This window comes from Alligator mississippiensis, chromosome 14 (genome assembly GCF_030867095.1).
Source record: "Alligator mississippiensis isolate rAllMis1 chromosome 14, rAllMis1, whole genome shotgun sequence".
In the NCBI taxonomy this organism is placed as follows: domain Eukaryota; kingdom Metazoa; phylum Chordata; order Crocodylia; family Alligatoridae; genus Alligator; species Alligator mississippiensis.
Window position 1 is genome coordinate 3574405 of NC_081837.1, and position 19093 is coordinate 3593497.

At 42.5% G+C, this 19093-nt stretch overlaps 1 protein-coding gene across 1 annotated transcript in view; it reads left to right on the forward strand.

The window, feature by feature from the left end:
- Nucleotides 1-19093, forward strand: part of VMP1 (vacuole membrane protein 1) — a 76002-nt gene that overhangs the window by 8073 nt on the left and 48836 nt on the right. Inside the window, exons 3-6 of the mRNA XM_006265637.4 lie at nucleotides 497-598; nucleotides 3351-3486; nucleotides 6050-6140; nucleotides 7863-7973. Coding sequence (XP_006265699.2) covers nucleotides 523-598; nucleotides 3351-3486; nucleotides 6050-6140; nucleotides 7863-7973 — 414 coding nt within the window. The 5' untranslated portion in view covers nucleotides 497-522. The remainder of the gene's footprint in view (nucleotides 1-496; nucleotides 599-3350; nucleotides 3487-6049; nucleotides 6141-7862; nucleotides 7974-19093) is intronic.

Sequence of the window (19093 nt, forward strand, 5' to 3'; positions counted from 1 at the left end):
TGTCCCTGCTTGCTACCTTCACCTCGTTTCAGTTTTCAGGAGATATTAACAGCAGTAAAGTATGAGCAAAAGGATCCTAATTTAAGGCACTCCTCCAGGGCTGAAACTCACATGTGTCACTTTAAGGGTAGCTAATGCTTAAATTGAATTGGAACTTGCCTTAAAGTGGCCCTTTAAGGCAAATTTAGAGTTGACAAAAATGAGTTGATTGGTAGTGGGGTGTAGTTAAAGTTGAACAGAAGCATACTTTAGGGAGCTGTGGTATTTTGCTGGGAAGTTCATGTTCCTTTCAGCGTTGCATGTTTTTAACAGTTGTTGCCATTTTTGGCAATTCATTCATTTTCTCCAGTGCGCAGTAAGGATTCCGTATTGGTGACTGTGAACCTTGGATCACTGATGCAGAATGCCTGCCCTGAATCCTCAGAATGTGTATTAAGTACAGTTTTGTTCCTGCTCTTGGTAAACAGAATACCTTTTTTCTCTTTATTGTTCTTAGATCCTCATAAGTGACTGATCTATGAAATGGCAGAGAATGGAACAGACTGTGACCAGAGACGCATAGGAATGATCAAAGAACAGCACAATGGGAGTTTCACAGGTCAGTTAGAAATGGCCAAATGCATGGTACCTTCAGTTACCGTAGAAGGACTGAGAAGGTGTTTCTGCCTCTGCTGCTGCTGACTGAGCTAGACAGAGCTGCTGTATGGGCATGCCTCACCCCCTCCCTCCCACTCCATCTCTGCTAAATGTTAGGAAAACATTAGGGTGGTGCTGGGCATTTGCCCAGAAGCAGCCTGAGACCAAGACCCCAAAAGGGACTCGCTGCACCAAGCAGCTGTTGCATTTTTTCAGCATCTGGGAGCAAGTGGGCAGAGGATGCTTTCACAAAAGCACTGCCTAGCACAGCATTTCTCAACCTGCTGGAATATTTCAGAGGGTCGTGAACTGCAGCAGGGCAGAGGGGCAGTGGGAAGGCGTCTGCCCCTTCTGGCGGAGGAAGGGGGCAGCCAGGGCTAGTGCCTGTGCTTGGGTGGCAGGGGGGTGGTCAGCCACTGTTGGGGCCAGGGAGGTGTGGGCTGGGACAGGTCCTGGATCTTTGCAAATGGGTCCTGGTAGGAAAAAGGTTGAGAACCACTGGCCTAGCACATGGGCACAAGGTAGATGTGCCCTGGATGGGGAAGTGATATAGAACTGTACTGCCTCCAACTGTTCTACAGCTCTAGTGCACACGTGTGTTGGTTGCATGTGCTTCAGAGCTGCATTGTTGCAGAGTATTGAAAAGGGACTCTAGTGGCAGGTATTCAGGATTTAGAAAGCATTTCAGGCAGCCTGGCCCTTTGCTGAGGAGCTTGTTCTTGGGCAGTGGAATAACCTGCCTTGTTTTGGGGGAAACCCACGTCTTAATTTCCCAGTTTCTTTAGCCTCCTTTGAACATGGGGTTTAACCATAATTTGCAAAAGACTAACAAAACAGTTAACTTCTTAGTCACTCTTTAGAGGTCTGTGTTATTCTCAGTGTCCCTTTACTAGTGTAGAAATAATGCTTTAGGACATCAGCTCCTATCTGTGAGTAGATTAAATTGATTGTGAGAGAGAGACTAAGGTTTATCTGCATTCTATTGCTCTTTATAAAAGTCAGCATTTTAGCTTTTTTCGTGTCTATTTGTTGTGGTTTGCATGTGCTGAACCAAAAGGGAAATGAATCAACCTTCTGTCGGTTTCTGTTAGCCACCTTGTTTCTTGTAGCTAGGGATACTACACATGCAGTCTAGACTGTACCAATCTCCTCTTCCTTGACTGCTTCGATGGAATGATATTCCTCCATATCTATGCTCTTATGTTCTTTACATTTTCTCTAGCAATATCATTCGCTTTCTAGTAACTCTTTAGCCAAATATTTCATTCCTTCTTTTATTATTTTCCTCTGTAAAACTGTTTGCGGTATTTACCTCCCTTGTTCCTTTTATTCGTATGGCTTTTTTCCCATACCTTATCCACAGTGCTCCATTTTTATTAAGTATGATGCATCTTTGTTAGAGATGTCCTGAAATTGCAGAAAACAGCAAAGATTCTGAAGCCAAGAAGTTGGTGAGATGCAAAGAGAAATTGAGTGTTTATACAGCTTTCTCATGTATGAAGTCTTAAAAGGGAAGTAAAACCTCATGCTTTAGGTCATAAAGCTAGTCTCTAAGAATTAAGAGTTGAGGGACAGATTATTCCACATCTGTCCTGTACAGTGTTTCTTGCTTATGCATGTAGGGCTGTCTTTTTTTTCCCAAATACAGGATTAGATGGACCATACAATTCCTATATAGACATTACACATTAAATTGACTAATAAAGTCAGAGGCTGTATAGTACAGGAGTAGATTTAACCCTTATTAAATCCTGTGGCCTTGGGCTAATTTAATATTTTACCCACAGCCCCCTCACAAAAGCCTGAAATTTAGCAGCCTTTATATCAAAATTCAGGTACATTTAAATGTACAGAAGAGCAAATAAAGAAAATCGTATTGTTTTCTGGCATGCGTAGATGTAGCCTGTGCTGCTTCACAAGCTGTCTTGTTTGAAACCTATGTTCTCTTGCCCTTCATTATCTCAGGTTGTCCCCATCCAGAATAATGAACATTTTTAGCGTTTATGGTGCTCTAGAGGATAATTACCAAAGACTATTCATAAACCTTTTACTCTCATTCTCTTGACTTCTCTGTAATACATGACATCCATGATTGCTAAAGTTCATGCTGTCCTACACCTAAGTGTAGTTAACCTCCTGTTCACATTTTTGCCATGTCAGTTAATGTAAAGACTGGTTCAGAAAGAATGCTCGTGAGATGGACATGCTTCGTCTCGGAGATGGGGCTTGCTTTGCCTGAGTGGTTTGGTAGAGCAGTAAGCCTTTATAGGTCATCTGGGGATAGCCTGAAGTTCTGACCCAGATGATTGATGTTATCCAGTTACACAGGGACTCAGTGGTATGAAAACATATGCAGTTCAACCTGGTTTGACTGGCAAAGTCCAGAAATAGTTTTGGATGAGGGCCACATTTGAAAAGTTCAAAACAAAATACCCCCTCTGCGTTGGGGAGTGAAGGCACTGTGCCTACTGAATTACCTGGGCACAGTGGGGGTGCAGTGTGGGTTGAGATGTGGGTCTCCTTTTTGCCGTAGATCACCTCTGATGCATAACATCCTCAGTGGAAGTTCTCTGCAAGAGAAGAAGGTGCCTGCTGTGAACACCAGTATTAGTTTTCCAGAGAAGCAAAAAATATCACCGAGCTTTTGATTAAGGTGGAATCTGATCTGTCTAGTGGCCTGTGTTTTTAACTCTTCTATTGCTCTTTGTTTCCAGATCCCTCTCTGGTGAGTGAGCGGAAGCGACGGGACCGAGAAGAGAGGTTGAATATCGTGCTCTGGAGACAACCACTGATTACCTTGCAGTATTTTCTCCTGGAAACACTAATAAACTTGAAAGAATGGACCATAAAGTAAAGATCCCTCCTTTAAACTTCTTCTTGGTGCTGTGGGGAAACCCAGTTTCTAATTCAGTGGATTGCACTAACATCTTACTTGTCTTGATGATTTACAGCCAAAAGATTGTTTCCAAGAAAGATACTTGGAACAAGGTGTATTCCCAGCTGCTCCCCAGATCTGTGTGTAAACTAAATTGGTATCAAACTCCAAATTGTCTTGAGAGCTAGGAAAGAACTACAAACTGTACTTCTGAATAATGAAATGTTCCTCTCCAGAAAGACAGAATGTTGCTTAAAGACCCTGAGGGCAGGAGCTCCTGCCTTCTTTTCTTGACCATAATTAACAGAGAGCTCAGATTTATTTATTTTTAAATGTATGCAGTCGAAACTCATGAGGTTATCATTAGTAACTCCTTGCTGGGGCAGAGTTCAGGATTACGTGGAAGTTGTGCTGGAGAGGACTTTGCTTCTAATCTCTGTGGTCCCCTCCATAGTAGGAAATTAAATGATAATAGTACTCTTGCTAAACCAGAGGTGTCCCAAGTGTGGCTCATGGGTCAAGTACAGGCTTATAGCCCCTTTGCACCCGACCACCCCTTTGAAATGGTCTTTCAGGGTCAAAACTTGGGGACCCCCTGCAAAATTATTGCTTAAACTGTGAGAGGGAATAAGCTTTCTTTCTGGCTGGGGCTGTTACCCACAGCCTGCTTAACGTCCCTGCAACTGGGGAGACGGATAGTTGTCCCTCAGTGTAGTAAACATGAAAAGGTCGGGACTGGCAAAAAGCTAAACATAAATGAAAGCAGTAAGGGAGAAAGCCAAGAGCAACAGACCTCCTAATTGGTGGATCGTTAATTGGTAACTCATGCTCAAGAATGAGCCCAGCATTGTTTTGTAAGCCAGCGGGTGTGCTCTGATACAGTCCTGGGTAGCACTGGCAGTACAGGTGCTGTAATCGTCCCTTACTGACTGGGTTGAGATTGGTGGTACGGGGTTTTGTTTGCCCACCCTTCCAGGCCAGAAGGAGCATATTGCTATTAGGGGCCCCATGGAGAGGAACAAGTAACTTTACTGTTGATCTACAGAAATGACCCATGTGAAAAATAGCTTGTGGGTTGTGTAGTTAAATCCGCTTGTACTTCCTGCTTGCCTTCAGTGTGTTTGGATTGTTCCTCAAAGAACTGCTTTTCTGTGTCCCTCCTTAGTCATTTGTGACAGTTATTCATTTAAAATCTTCAAATAGATTGCTGAAGAGCACTCTAAAAATAGCATCGATTTGGTACTTTATCCAAGCCGGTACTTGGATTTCTGTGCTTTGATATTCTGTCCTGCATCTTCTCTTGTAACACAGTAATATTCAATCACTGAAATGGTGTAGTGTTCACAGAACATTTTCTCACTCTGGTCTCATATAATAATAACTTCAGATTGCTGTGATGTTGGTATGTTCCATCTGATTGGTTAAAAAAAAAATCAACTTTTGGTCTACTGTTACAAGTAATACCGAGTATTTCTGTCACTAAAGGTACTACAGTGGGGGCAGGGGTTCAGCTTAATTTAGTCTTTTGAGGGCATCAGTCACTGCTTCTCCAGTACAATTGATTTCCCCTGGGAGATTTTCATAAAGTGACGAGGGGAGAACTGAAAATAGGCAAATATAGTTGTAAATTATAAAAAATTGGGGGGGGGGTGGGCACGGGGACTAGTGAAACTGCTTGTAAATAACTGACGAGAAATCCTTAGATTCCAGTCAATAGTTTCATTTTTTTTTTTTTTAATGTAGAAATAGGAAATTTAAAGCTTGCTTCATTTAGCATGAGCTCATAATTTGGGTGAGCTAGATTGCTAGGAAAAAGATAATATAAATGTCTCTTATTGCAGCCTTGTAAAACCTACACAGGCAAAAAAAACAGAAGTAGCTGGATCTCAAATTACATCGGGGAAACATTTATCACCCCGGCCCCCCTCCCACCTTTTGCCCCCCACCAATAGTTTCCTTCCACTTGATAACTGGCTATAATTTATTTACATGAAATTCTTCCAAGGTCCTTTTCAAGGGTGAATGTCAGTAGATTGAGAACCCAAGCAGTGCTGAGGCAGCCCATCCTAATGCTGCTGCGGCCTTCCGGTCCGAGGATGCCACTCAGAATTAGGACTTCTGTCTTCTATTCTCAGCCCTCCCCCTGATTTTGACCTTGGGCAAGTTTACTTAACTGCTTTATAACTTTGCTACCCCTGATTGAGACTTTAAGAAAATTGATTATACTGCAGTAATAGCTACCTTGGGTGTTGAGCGTGTACAAAATGCTGAACTACTTGAATGAAGTGGTGTAGAAGTACAGGGTGATTTTATTCCACTTCCAAGTAATATCGGGGATTCCCATGAATCGGGACTCCTCAGTTCCATTCTGGGAGCACTGAACTGAACTGTATCTTGCTGTAGCAAATTAGTTAGGCTTTCCTTTTGCCCTTTTTTTTTTTTTTTTTTACCCTAACAAAATTGTTTTATGAGGATAAATAGATGACTTTGACATGCATGGAAAATGCAATCAGCCCTAATTGCAACTTGTCTTTTCAGATTGTGGCATCGCCGAAGTATCTTGGTATCTTTTTTACTGCTGCTTGCAGCGCTTACAGCTACGTATTATATTGAAGGAATACATCAACAGGTAGGAGGTTACACAAGTTATTTTCTTTGTGGAGGGGAAGGGTTGTCACTTCCTGCCCATACCTCATGGGGAATATATGCATGGGGGATTGAGTGATGTCATGCTGGAATTATAATGCATCTTCCTGAGCTTTTGTTTTATGTTGGTTAACCATTTCCACTACCTGAGGATGTTTGTTCTCTGTGTAATGAGACACGCCTCCCACCCGCAGAACTATCAGTGTTAATGATGGGGGAAGAGTGGTTGTATCCGTGAGCCCATCACACTGCGGTGACATGTGTTCCACTTGCCATTAGTTGCTAAGTAAGTAACCATCATCAGAGCTGCAGCAGTGCTTTTCCACACCTGTGGTCAGTGAGAGTTTGACCCTGGTACATGCTGTTTAGCTAGAGCTAAACTTGGCTATGATAAAAGCTTCAGAGCTCCCAGACAGATGTTTCATTCTTCATAGCAGAGAGCTCTCCTAATTGAAGACCACTCCATATATCTGACACAGGATAGTCTGCACACGGGGCCAGGAGCTTATGCCTTCAAATCTCAGTGCTGCTGCTGTTTTGTATCCCTTCTTCTTTGAAATGGGTTTAATATTTGCCTGCCTCTTGGGTGATGTAGAGGGATGACACCATCACCTTCATAGTGCTCAGGGGATGGCATCATCCTCCTCCCCATCCTGAGTCTTTCTGCAAAAGACTGCTGAGCTGGGTTGAAAGGGCTGCCAAGCAAGGGGCTGGCATTTGGCTGCCTCTTCTGCCCTTCTGACTCCTGTCTCCACCCCCTATGACTAGATTTCATACTGAGTCCACTCAAATGCACTTCCTACCTACTCTTAGCTGCACATTTGTGGTGCAGGGTTTCCATCTCACAAAGCCAGATCTTTTATAATTGCACCAAATTACATCATTTCTATATCGAGAAAGACATCTAATGCTCATTTCCCCTGTTCTCTGCTGTGCCTTGCCCTTGATCTAGAAACCCAAGAGCCTGTTTGCTTGCATTGCTCCTGTGCTTGCTGTTCCATTTTACACACAGGCGCACCTTTTTTTTTTTTTTTTTTTTTAATGCTGTAGCTAATTGACCCATCCCTTAAATAGAATCCCTCTCGGCATAGTCTTCCCATTAAACAGCACAGAAATGCTCAAACCCACCTTTCAGTGGCAGTGGCAAAATCATTATCTCCTTTCTGGGCTCTCTGAAATAAGGTGGTGACCTAGATCCTCTTCCCTGTGGATAAATGCCTGGCTTACGAGTGCAGTGTAAGGTAGGGCACTCTGGCAGTTCTGCCCTTGGCTTAGGGGCCAAGGCTGAATGAACTCCCATTTCACTAGTAGGTGGCTCCTGCTAACAAGTGTTCAGCAAGATCTCTTTTGCCTGCATGAGGGAAAGGGACAGGCCTGGCAGGCCTCTTTGCCCTGCCCAGCCACCTCTCATTGTGCCTGTACCATGTAGGTGGTTGGAAGGAATTACAGCCACAGTACTGAGCATAATATCCTTTGGGGACCAACCCCATTGCATGCGAGTGAGCATCCCTTGTTTGCCTACAGCTTTTTTTAATCCTAGCCCAGCCTAGCACAGGTTGGTTTGTTTTGAGAGCTGGCAGGAAGTCCAGCTCAGTCCTTTTAACGCTGATACGTTTTTCTCAAGTAGCTAGGAAGTGCTGCAGCATCTTTCCGTTCTTCTTCCAAGGGTAATCGCCATTCCTGTTTTGTCATTCTTCTTTTCCAGTATGTGCGGTATATGGAGAAAAAGTTCTTCTGGTGTGCCTACTGGGTAGGCTTGGGCATTCTGTCCTCTGTTGGACTTGGAACAGGTCTTCATACCTTTCTGCTCTATTTGGTAAGAACCTTCCTGCTGTATTTTCTTTATATGAACAGTAGCATAATTATAAAGTATTTTGAAAACTTATGACAGTTTTCATCCATATCACTGCTAGGACCTAATGTTGTATGCTTCTGCAGTTACGGAAAGCATTCATTTTACAGGGTTTTGCATCTTTGTTTTTATGAGCATGCCAATTTTTTTTTTTCTGTATGTCTGATGACCTTGTTCTATAATCAGATATTTTGTTTTGTGGGGTTTTTGTTTGTTTCTTGTGTTTTCCCTTCTGGGTTAGTTCCCCGATTATGAAATCACTGCCATGGATTTTTTTGTTTGTTTGTTTGTTAAGGCTTTTGCTGCCACAAAAATAATTAAAACCATTTTGTGAAACAATCCCTGATTTGTTTACTTCCAGAGCTGCTTTAATCATTGTCAGTAGCACAAAAAGTACATCAGGAAACAAGGAACTCATGTTTGCTCCATGCAACAGGGCAGCGCTGCTTACGGTGAATGAGAGCCATGTGGGATGCTTTCAGAAGTGTGTATCTACTTGAGATGCTTTCCAAAAACTTTCTGGGGGCCGAAGAAATATAGTTATATCACCTTCCGTCTGAATTAAGGGGAAGTGATGCTTGTAAAAATGGATTATAGGCAATTTTTGAACACTTGCTTGCTTGGGAATGCTATACTTTTTTTACTATTGTGCAAGGATGGAAACAAAAAGGAAGGAGTTATGCAGCCAGTGGAAAACAAGCAGCTATCTCCCCTCTCTCCCCTTCTTTCTGCGCCTCCCCCACACCAAGCTCTGTTGTTCGCAACAGTAAAATTTAGTCAAGTGATTTGTGTAGATTGTTGATTGCCACATGGTGTTGACTACTTCTGCCCACTAGATACTAACGCGATCAAATCTTTCAGTTCTGTGTGTGCGTGCATCCGCAAACATTCAGTGTAAGAGCAGTTTCCTCTGGGATGATTATTTACCACTACATAAACATATCTGCTTAAAAAAGATAATTCCGTTTGCAGATAAACACTGTTTGTATGTTGTGAGGAGAGGCTGAGGGAACTGGGCTTATTTAGTCTGCAAAAGAGAAGACTGAGAGGGGATTTGATGGCAGCCTTCAACTCCCCGAAGTGGGGGTTGAAAGAGGATGGAGCTGGGCTGTTCTCAGTGGTGGCAGATGGCAGAACAAGGAGCAACGGGCTCAAGTTGCAGCAAGGGAAGTTGAGGTTAGATACTAGGAAGAACTTTCTCACTAGGAAGGTAGTAAAATACTGGAACAGGTTACCCAGCGAGGTGGTGGGATCTCCATCCCTGGGGGTTTTTTAAGGCCTGGCTTGACAAAGCCTTTGCTGGGATGATCTAGCTGGGGTCGGTCCTGCTTTGAGCAGGGGGTTGGAGTAGATGTGACCTCCTGAGCTCCCTTCCCACCCTCATTGTCTATGAACATTTCATGGCCCGTTGGCAGCTAGTCAGTAAAGCTGCTTAGAAAATGAATCTATTTCCCCCTTCAGATCAGTCATGGCCAGTGGATTGCATATTATTAAAGAGTAGCAGCAAATATTCAAGTGTTTGTTTATTTTCAACAGATGCGGTGGATTGGTTTATAATGGGTGATTTAAGTGGCTGAGTTTAATCAATGTGGAAATCAGCAAGCAGGAGACTTTTTGTTTAGATCACTGATTTTAATCTTGTTTTTGCATTTCTGTCCTTTATGTAATCTTTATAATCTAAAGAAAGCTTGATTGTTATTGGTTGGTATAATTTAGGGTTTAGTATGACCAGGAAGTTGTACTATATTGACACACATTTATATAAGCAGCTGTTCTCTTAACTTTTTAATTATTATTTTGGAAAATGGTGAATGTTCATTAGATTGACTAGACTTCTGTTTTATTCAGGATTTATGTTGAGCTTCATTTGGACAGAACTTAAATTTTTACATGCATAAACAACATTTTACATTTTTATTGTAATTAAGAAAAACATCTTGAATGTATTGCATACATATGGAAATAAGTTTTCAATAATAACACCTGTTTGGATTAGTCTGTATACGCAGAGATATCCATCAGTAGTGAATTGAATTGATTGCTTTTGGTTACCATGACCATCAAGAATTAAGAACCAATAGATGTCACCCTATAAATTGGAGAAGGAATAAAAATCTTTCTCCCTGCTTCACCCTCTGGTCAGTTCCTGAGCCTTAAGTAAAGTGCTGTTCAACTGACGTAGTTGAACATGCTGATTTGAAGACTATTTTCACAGCCCCCGCTGAAGAGACTACTCCTGTCAAAACCTGCTTAAAGACTTCAACAAGCTCAGTTCCAGATGCTCAGTCAGTGACTTTTGCCATTTCAGTGATTTGATGTCTTTTAAAATTGTGACAGCAAATATATATTAGATAATTAGATTTATATGCTGCCCTCCCCAACAAAGGCTCCGGGCAGCTTACACAAGAGATCAAAGTACCTTACAAAACAAGAGAACTGATCAGTTTTATTTGAATGGCTTCAGTAGCTTCTATTGAAAAAATCAACGTACTGCCACCTGCCTGCTGGGTGTGTATCTTATACTTGATCTGAGTGGTAGCTGCTTTTTCTTGAAAGCAAGCTTTTTCTCCTAATAATGTTGCTCTTTTCTACTTGGTGTATTATTGACTTGCGGCTCCAGTTTCCAAAAGAGGTTGAAATGGTTGGGAGTCCTGCTTTGAGCTGGCAGCTGGGCTAGATGATCTCCTGAGGTCCCTTCCAACTCTCACTTTCTATGATTCTATGAAATAGCTACATTTTTTGTTGCCCGGCCCTGGGCACAGATGTTATGAAGAGCATTGTTCTAGCCCCTTACTAGCTGCTGCTGTGGAGTCAGTAAAGGCCTTGAACAAGGTCAGTGAGATCTAACCAGTCCTTTGCGGACTTGGCAGATGACACCTGACCTGATCTGTCCCCATTAGTACTGGGGCTGTAGGTGAGCTAAACCAGGCTGTGGCTTTCTCTTCTTCCTCCCCTTCCCTCAAACTTTCAGAGCAACTCAAGGTTTTGCAGCCAGTGTTTGCTGGTGCTGAAGTAGCAGATATCTTTTTGCCTTCAAAAATAAAAAATAGAGGTTTTTTTTATTGCTGCAGGGTCAGACAATTTCCAGCTGTATGACATTGTTCATTAACTTGATTATTGCATGCTGTCTTGGGCTATTGTGTATACCCTGAAGGGGACCCCAATCTGCCACTCTACATATACCCCCTTCTCCAACTTGACTGCTTCTCTCGAGCAGTTCCCATGTCATTTCTCTGTCTGTAACATTGTCCACATAGCAGGAGTAATACAGATCCAGGGTCTTTGTGGGCAAAATAATGTTGTTTTAGATTTTACAGGGCACCAGAGCAACCTTAGAGTGGGCAAACTAGAAATGCATAGAACGTGACAAATCTCTGTCCCATCTTTGCAATCTTTTTAGATTTTTTTTTTCTAAAGTAAAAATGTCCTTTTTCCAACTACGACATGATGGCTGCTCTCCCGTTGCTAGTTGTAACTTCTTGTGTATCGTGATAGTACCCAGAGGTCCTACCAGGACTAGGGCTGCACTGGAAGACATGGTCCCTGCCCCAAGGTGCTTACAGTCTTAACACCTGGCATTTTGTACAACTAACTGAAGAGGACTATTGGAAAACGGGATGATGTTGGAGGGCTTGTGTATTAGCAGGATACTCTCACCCATGTGCAGCAGAGCCTTCATCCTGGCCTAAATAAACTGCAGGTCTTGTGAAGCATCTTGCAGCAGCCCAGATGTTCGTGTATGTCATTTCATCAAGTCACATCAGCACAGTAGAGAGCTTGCAGGAGAGACGAACCTTAAGCTTCTTTCTGCATGGGGAAGGAAGTTGCCATAAAGCAAGGTTGGGTGTGAATTTATGCTCCTCTGTACTGACTGTGGGGGCTGTTAACACATAGCAAGCCTGAGGCAGCTTACTCAGTCTGCTAAGTTTCTTTCGAAGTGGAATGAGCTACCTAACACCTGCTCTGCTCCAAATCTGTCCACATAAGGGCTGGCACAGAGCAGCAAGTGCTCTGTGGATTCACACTCCAGCCTGCTTCATGATATCCCTGTATAAGCAGCACCAGGGACCTCTTTACCAAATCATAACTAGTCCTTGCCTTCAGTAGGTTTTTAAAAGTCCACAGGTTAAGTATTTTTTTTTATCCCCTTTATAGAAAATGAACCAGAAAAACGTTCCTATTACATTTGCCTGTTTTCAAGTAGGATATTTGGCAGGTATGCAGCTCGCTTTGCGTTTGTCTAGACATTAACCTGACTTGACATTTGGTTAAGTAACAAATGTAACTTTTCTATTGATTTAGTCCTGTGGTCATTCTTCTCTAGAGTGAATGACCACACAGTCCTACAGAGCAACTGAAAGTAGTGCGGCAAGGTAGTGATGATTTCTGGTCTGAAACATCCTGCTGTAGTTAAATGCTCAGAACCAGAGGCATCCACGTGCTGCCATGATGTGTGTGAGCAGAGGGACTTGTGTTTGCAGCCAGCTAGCTGGCATTAGCATGAATTTGACATCTCCACCAGAAAATAGCAATGCCTCTACTCCAGCAGGAACTCTTCAGGCAGTTGGTTATTCAGGCACTGGGCCTCCAGACCTTGGAGAATTGTACACACCTATTTTATTGCTCTGTCAGACACTTAAGGATTTCTAAGACCTCTGCCAGGCCCAAACCTGCCCATGGAGTTAATTGGTAAATGGCCTGCCAGTTTTCTAGAGAAGGACAGTTCCAGAATTGCTTGGACTCTCTGTTATCTCTGATTGTATAGAGGCTGTGCACTATATTCCATTTCCACAAATATTCTGAATGTCTGACCTTCTCTCCCCCGGCTGATTAGACTGCCCAGAAGAAAACACACAGGGCCTTGCCGAGCTTTATGTAAAAGAACCAACAAAGTAGATGCAATGAGTAATTTAGGGATTATAGTAACGTAATACATTTGCAACACTGGTTGTATGTACCAATAGAAAATATTGCATTAGTTACAAGATGCACAAGTCATAACAAGCTCTGCGGATTATTACCCTGGGTGAAGGGATGTTGTTATAGCCATGTATCTTAAGTAGTTTTTGAATTGATTGTGTGCCACAAGGTGGCACTACAAGCAGAAAAATAAAACATATGCATCTAATATGAACAACTCTTGCCTTTCCATAACGTTATCATGGTAAGGATCAGACGCTGACTTTATTGTTAAGGACAATGTTGAATTGAGCGTGCATGTAATGTAATATAAATGTGACGCTATACCAGTCATGAATGTGGTCTACCCAGTGTAGTGAATGATCCCCTAAGTACTAATCTCAGGCTACCCATTGCAGCTGCAAAAATCATTTAAAAAGAGCATTACACATCAAGGCAGTCTGGAAACAAAGATGTTCTCTGGTTGATCGTAGAGGTAAAACTTGTTCAGTGCATTGGATATTTTTAAAATCACAAGCAGCCCAGGTAAAGGATGTCTTCATTACACAATGGCAAATGCCTCCTTGTTGCCAGTAGATAGTCACCTTCCGTTTGCTCGTTTTAAATTGTTTGTAAGCGTATATTTCTGAATTGTGTACTTCCATGTTCAGAGTGAAAGTATTTGTCCATTGAAACTTTTGGAAGCATTCTCTCGTAGTTTAAAACAAACCAGCAAACAACCTGCCCCTCTCCCCAAACTCTCTAATAGGACCTCAGTGACTTGATTTGATAATAGGGTAGCACTAAAGTGTCTTTAAATTACTCCTAATTAATTGGTTGTACCAAATCTGTGCCCACTGTGAGACTGGGAGTGCAATTACATGCTTAGAGGAGGATGCTCACAGGCCCACCTGTGTGCTTCTGAGCTCCTGTTGATGCTTGTATTATTAGCCTTTGCTATTAACAGCCAGCTCCTGGGAATTGCAAGCACTTATGCACCAGTTTGTGCAGCATTAGCTGCATTTATTCCTCCAAGGGGGTGTGTGTGTGTGTGTGTGTGTGAGAGAGAGAGAGAGAGAGAGAGAGACATTTTTAAGAAAGCTTCATATTTGGTACAAATACAGTAATACACTAGAAACGCTGCATTTGCGAGCGGGGCAAATCAGTAGATTCCTTGGAGAAATAGCTCCAATATATGGATGACCGTGGATGTTTGCTAAGTACAGTCCAGTAATTTTTGCCCTGGTACTGGAAGTGGTGATTTGTCTGGAGCCTTGAGAGAATTTTGATCGAGCCACTTTATGGAGTGGCATAGATTTGGGGATTTAAAGAGATTGCATCCTGCAGGAGGAAAGACCTCGGTAGTAGCAGAGAAAAGAGCCCGTGGGGCGGCAGCCCTGCTTCACAGGGGTTTGGTATTTAAAGTCTAAACCAGTCTCTGTCAGGAAGGTGCTGTGGTTAATACCACTGCAGATCTGGTTGCCTGCTGTTTAGATTTTGTTGCTCATCGAGTGATCTGGTTCTGAATGTGTCAGCCTTTAGTAGTGAAAGGTTTGGCTAATTAATTTGTTCTTAGCCTTTAATTACCATTTATGTTCCAGATCAAGAAACTTTCTAAGTATTAGAGTATCTAAACTTACTGCTCTGGACTGGTTTCTACTCTCATACTGTTGCTCCATTTTTTTAATCCCGTGAGAAACACAATTTTGATTTTGAGTGCCACTGAGCACAAAGTTGAAACCTTAAACTTTGCCTTAAAGATAAAGCAGGAAGTTGCTTGCGTGGTTCTTCCAAAAAATCTTTCTTCTGACACCTTCCAAAGCAAGCGCTGTTTCCCCAACACGTTAATGGTTTTGACAGCTCTTTAGGAAGATCTCTTTCAAGAATAGTGATCATGGTGTATGGAATAAAAATGTACAGTGAGCAGTGACTCAGACTTTTTTCTTTTTTTTATCAGCACAGAGCTTCTATTTTTCCTACAGTCAAAATATTTTCTCACGGATTGGTGACATATTAAAACATAAATGGCCTGAATCACCTCATTACCAAAAGATGACTGAAAATAGCTTAACCCAAATGGCTTGTATATGACTTTAGAGGTCTGTCTGTCCCTTCAAAAAAAAAAAAAAAAAAGAAAGAAAGAAATGGATGAGCTGCCAGTTGAACTTTTGACCACAGGTTTGCAGGGTGCGCCGTTAGGAAAGGACCGGTAGATGGAGCAGTTGCTTGGTAACTCCAAAATGCTACCCAGCTTTGAGCTCACCCTTTTGCCTCGTGATTTAGTTTCAGTTCAGCTCTGGCATGGGAATTGTAAAAGTAGATGATACCAAGGCAAACAGAAAACAAAGGATTATTGCCTATAAGAAAAAAATATCACTTATACAGAAACAAAAGGTCAGTGGCCTTTTGTAGCTGGTCGCTTGTTTTGAAATGTGTAATATAGAGGGATAAGTGGATGCTAATTCCTTGCAGGTCAAAATATCTTAACCAGCTTCAGCTGTTGGATTTGCCCAAATTTTGAAAAATGCACGTGTTTAGCTAGTTGCCATTAAAGCCAAGCAGAGCAGGTTTTGAGCCTGTTTTCCCTGGGAGGCTCGGTGTGCAACACACCAGCTGGAAGTGAAAGGGTGCGATGCGACTGTCGGGGTGGAACCGAAGGGACACGGTGGAAAAGGCACTGAACTCTGCAGAGCTCTCGTACGAGCTATAAGTCCCTGCGAGACGTTGAAATGTCTCTTGCTGAACTGTTCTGGAATGTGAGAGAGGAGGCAATAATGTGGTTATTGCCGACCCTACAAGTAACCAACTTCCTTGTCTTTTGAACACATGATGAATTCAGTAGGTTTTGTCCTTTTATTGCAAGTAACTTTTGGGTCCCTTTCCAGACTGGAGTTTAGGGGACTGATTTTGTTTTTAAATAACTAGTAGGGTATAGGGTTGGTGTTAGAAACTCCCAGGCTATTCTCTCCATTTGGAACTTGGAGCGAGACTTATTTAGGTCTGACCTATGATGTAGAGAGCCCAGGTTGGCCTCCAAAGACTTCAGTCTGTGCACTCTGTACACCTACTGTGGGTTACTTATGCAAATAATACTGCAAGCTGTAATTCAAAATCATTAGATTAAGTGAAAAATCAAGAGATTTTAAACAAGCTGGTTTTGCTGTTCTTAATACTTTACCTTCCGGAGCTTAAGCCTGGAGAGTACACTTGGGTCGTGTTTTGCAGCTGTGTGGACTAAAGACATTATTTTAGATCAGCTGTGAGATTCATGGACATCGCCTGATCCATAGAGCCAAAGAACAATAAATACCCTGAGCCGTGTTAATTCTGAGATCCACCAACATTTTAAATTTCTACCTGCCTGGGATTTGCCGTGCAATTACTGGTCAAGTAGGCCTGCTAATTCTCTGCCTGTGTCTGTCTATCTAGCCATTTCTTTTAAGTCATACTCGTACTTTTGTTGGCCATTAAAACTTGGCTGGGTGATGCCTTGTAGCGAGGCTCTGGGAGAATGCTTTTCTCTTCCTAGGTGGGCTTTGTAAGATTAAAGTCAATAATTCAGAAGGTTGATGGGATCCATTTGTGAAGGAACAGTAAGGCACAAAAACCTACCTTAATTCCACCAAGTGGGAGTGGATTTTTCCTGTATTTAATTCTTCTAGCTGAACAAGCTGTTGATTTCCAGTTTGCATCATTTTCAAATTTGTATGTGAACTGACAAGCCTACAACAAAGTGAACAAGGAACAGTTTTGTGTAGCGTCTGGGATCAGATTACTCTGGTTGTGCCGGTAAGACAGTTGAAAGAAAAATATATGGTGGGTGTAGGACACAGAACTTGATTCAGAACGAAGTTGAAATGGAGCCTGTTTGTGTGAGGGTGCCTCGTGACTGTTTAACGTCTCATTTGTTTCCTTCATGCCTTTAAACCTACTTCCTCCAGCAGTCCCAAGCTATTTACAATAAACTGAAACATCCTGGAACACTTGGATCATCATGGAGCCTAGAAAATCATGTCTGTTCATCACCCTTTAAAGGGAACTCCTCATGAGTACTCACATGGGCTGTATTCTGCCTGCTGTCGGCAGCACCTGGCCAAGTAGCACATCTACACATTGGAAACGTCTTACGAGGTTAAACTGTGTGTGTGATGCCGTCAGAGCAGGGTGGGGGGGAAACTGGTGTTTTCTCTCCACCTTAAAAGGAGTAAAAATCAGAAATGACCTTTTTTTAAATGGAGCCGTTTTTTTTCTTCACATGAACATCAGTGCAGCATATGAAGTTGTATGGGGGGCAGGTCATGCTGATGTTGTGGGCCCCCTATGAGGATATGCAGCATCTTTACGGAGATGGGGGAACTGAATTGCGTGTAAGCTCTGCATGTGCTTTTCCAATGCTGTCTGTGTTGTTACACACCAGAATCTAGAAGTCCTTCTCTTTTTTCCCTCCCTGTAAAGTGAAACGTGAACTACTTTAACAAGCCTCTTGAAGCACAGCCATGCAGTAAGGGCTGGCCATGAGTTCTTCACTTGTGGCTAAGACATTAGTGCAGTTCCACCTCCCTCCTCCTCCCCTCGCGAAGTTGAGGCCAGTGGTATATGTAGCCTCAGCAGACAGCAGTGCGGGGTCATAGAGGTGCTGCCGCAAAGGGCGTGCTTCTTCAGTCCTTTGGTGTTTCCATCAGCCGTGTGCTTTAGGGAAGGGTTTGTACGCTGCCTGCACTCAGACCAGTAGGCCCTTGCTTTGTGTCCCTTCTCTAATATTTTTTATCCCAAACTGCAGCAGGGGAAAAAATTTAAGTTAGCTATTGCTGGCCCAATTTTCCCTTTCAGTTGCATGTGGGTTTTCTTTTATGGCTAGTTACCCCTGGTCCTGAAGATAAAAGGTCTTCTAATTTGATCTTGCTTTCTCGAGAGGTGCAATGACTTCATAGAGAAGTCTGAGATGAGTCGCAGCCTGTGGCAATGCTAGCCGGTGGTTTCCCACGAGAAACAGGCTCTTGTTGGGGGTTTTTATTTATTGATCAAATACAGAATGACACATTTCCCTGTCCCAGCCACCCCAGTCTGTGAAAGGGTTGAGTCTTGACCAAAGTGCTAAAAATTCCTTGTTTGAGGAAGAACACAAGTTTTTAAGACGTTGGAGTGGACAAAATAGGCTGCCTGCATTTGTTGTGATCTCCCACCTTCGTTCCACATGGATCACTTTTCCTGAAGTGCAATATTTTTAAATTGGAGCTGGTCTAAAATTGCATCTTCCCAAGTCCAAGACCCTAAAATTGGATCTAGTCAGACTTGCAGCGCTGGTGCCCTTTTTCAAGGTTAAATGATGTGCAGAGGGATATCTGAGAAAATGATACTTGATATGGAGTTTGATGCCGCATAAAGTAGTTCAGGGTGTAAACACCAAAGCAGTATGTAGCAACGTGGACATGCCATTGTCGCTTCTTTGTCTACTCACTTGCTTTGCCTTACTGTAAAGACTCTTCAGTTCAGGCAGTGCACAGACTGATATTTTTTGAGGACATGAGTTGACTTTTTGGTCTTGATGTGTCTGCTTAAATTTTGATTCAGCTTGTTTGGATTTTTTTTTATTTTATTTTATTTTACCTATTCAGAGAGGTAGGCTTTCTGGAAACTCTGAAGTGTCGCGTTGCCAAATAACTTGCTGCCATAGTTTAGCAGCATATAGATTCCAACCTAGTGACTGAACAAAGCGCTGAACTAAAAATACGTCTGGGACCCAACAAGTGTCTGAGAGTGCAAATTGTTTTCGAACAAATCAGGGCTTTGTAGATTGGGATTTCCAAACTCCCCTAATTTATGGCTGCCAAAAAATAGATTTGCATCAAGTTGTGTCTGCTGACTAGCTCTTGTCTCATTTGATTTATAAATTGCGCAGATATTTCTAATGAATCACATTCCAGACTAACCACAGGCTCCTGTTGGTCGTTGGTAAGAGCGTGGCGAACAAATGCTTCTCACCCGAACCAACAGAAGAGTTGACTCCAAGCAGTTTTACCCTTGTTAGTGCTTGCTCCTGCAATTAAAAAGATGTAAATAGGATGGGGGCAGAGGAGAGGATTGGTGGCTGGGATATTTCTAAACTTAAATTTAATCACTCTTTTTGCTTCTCTGCCAGGTAGCATCTCTAATAAACCTGCTAATTTCACTTCTCCTTATTTGAT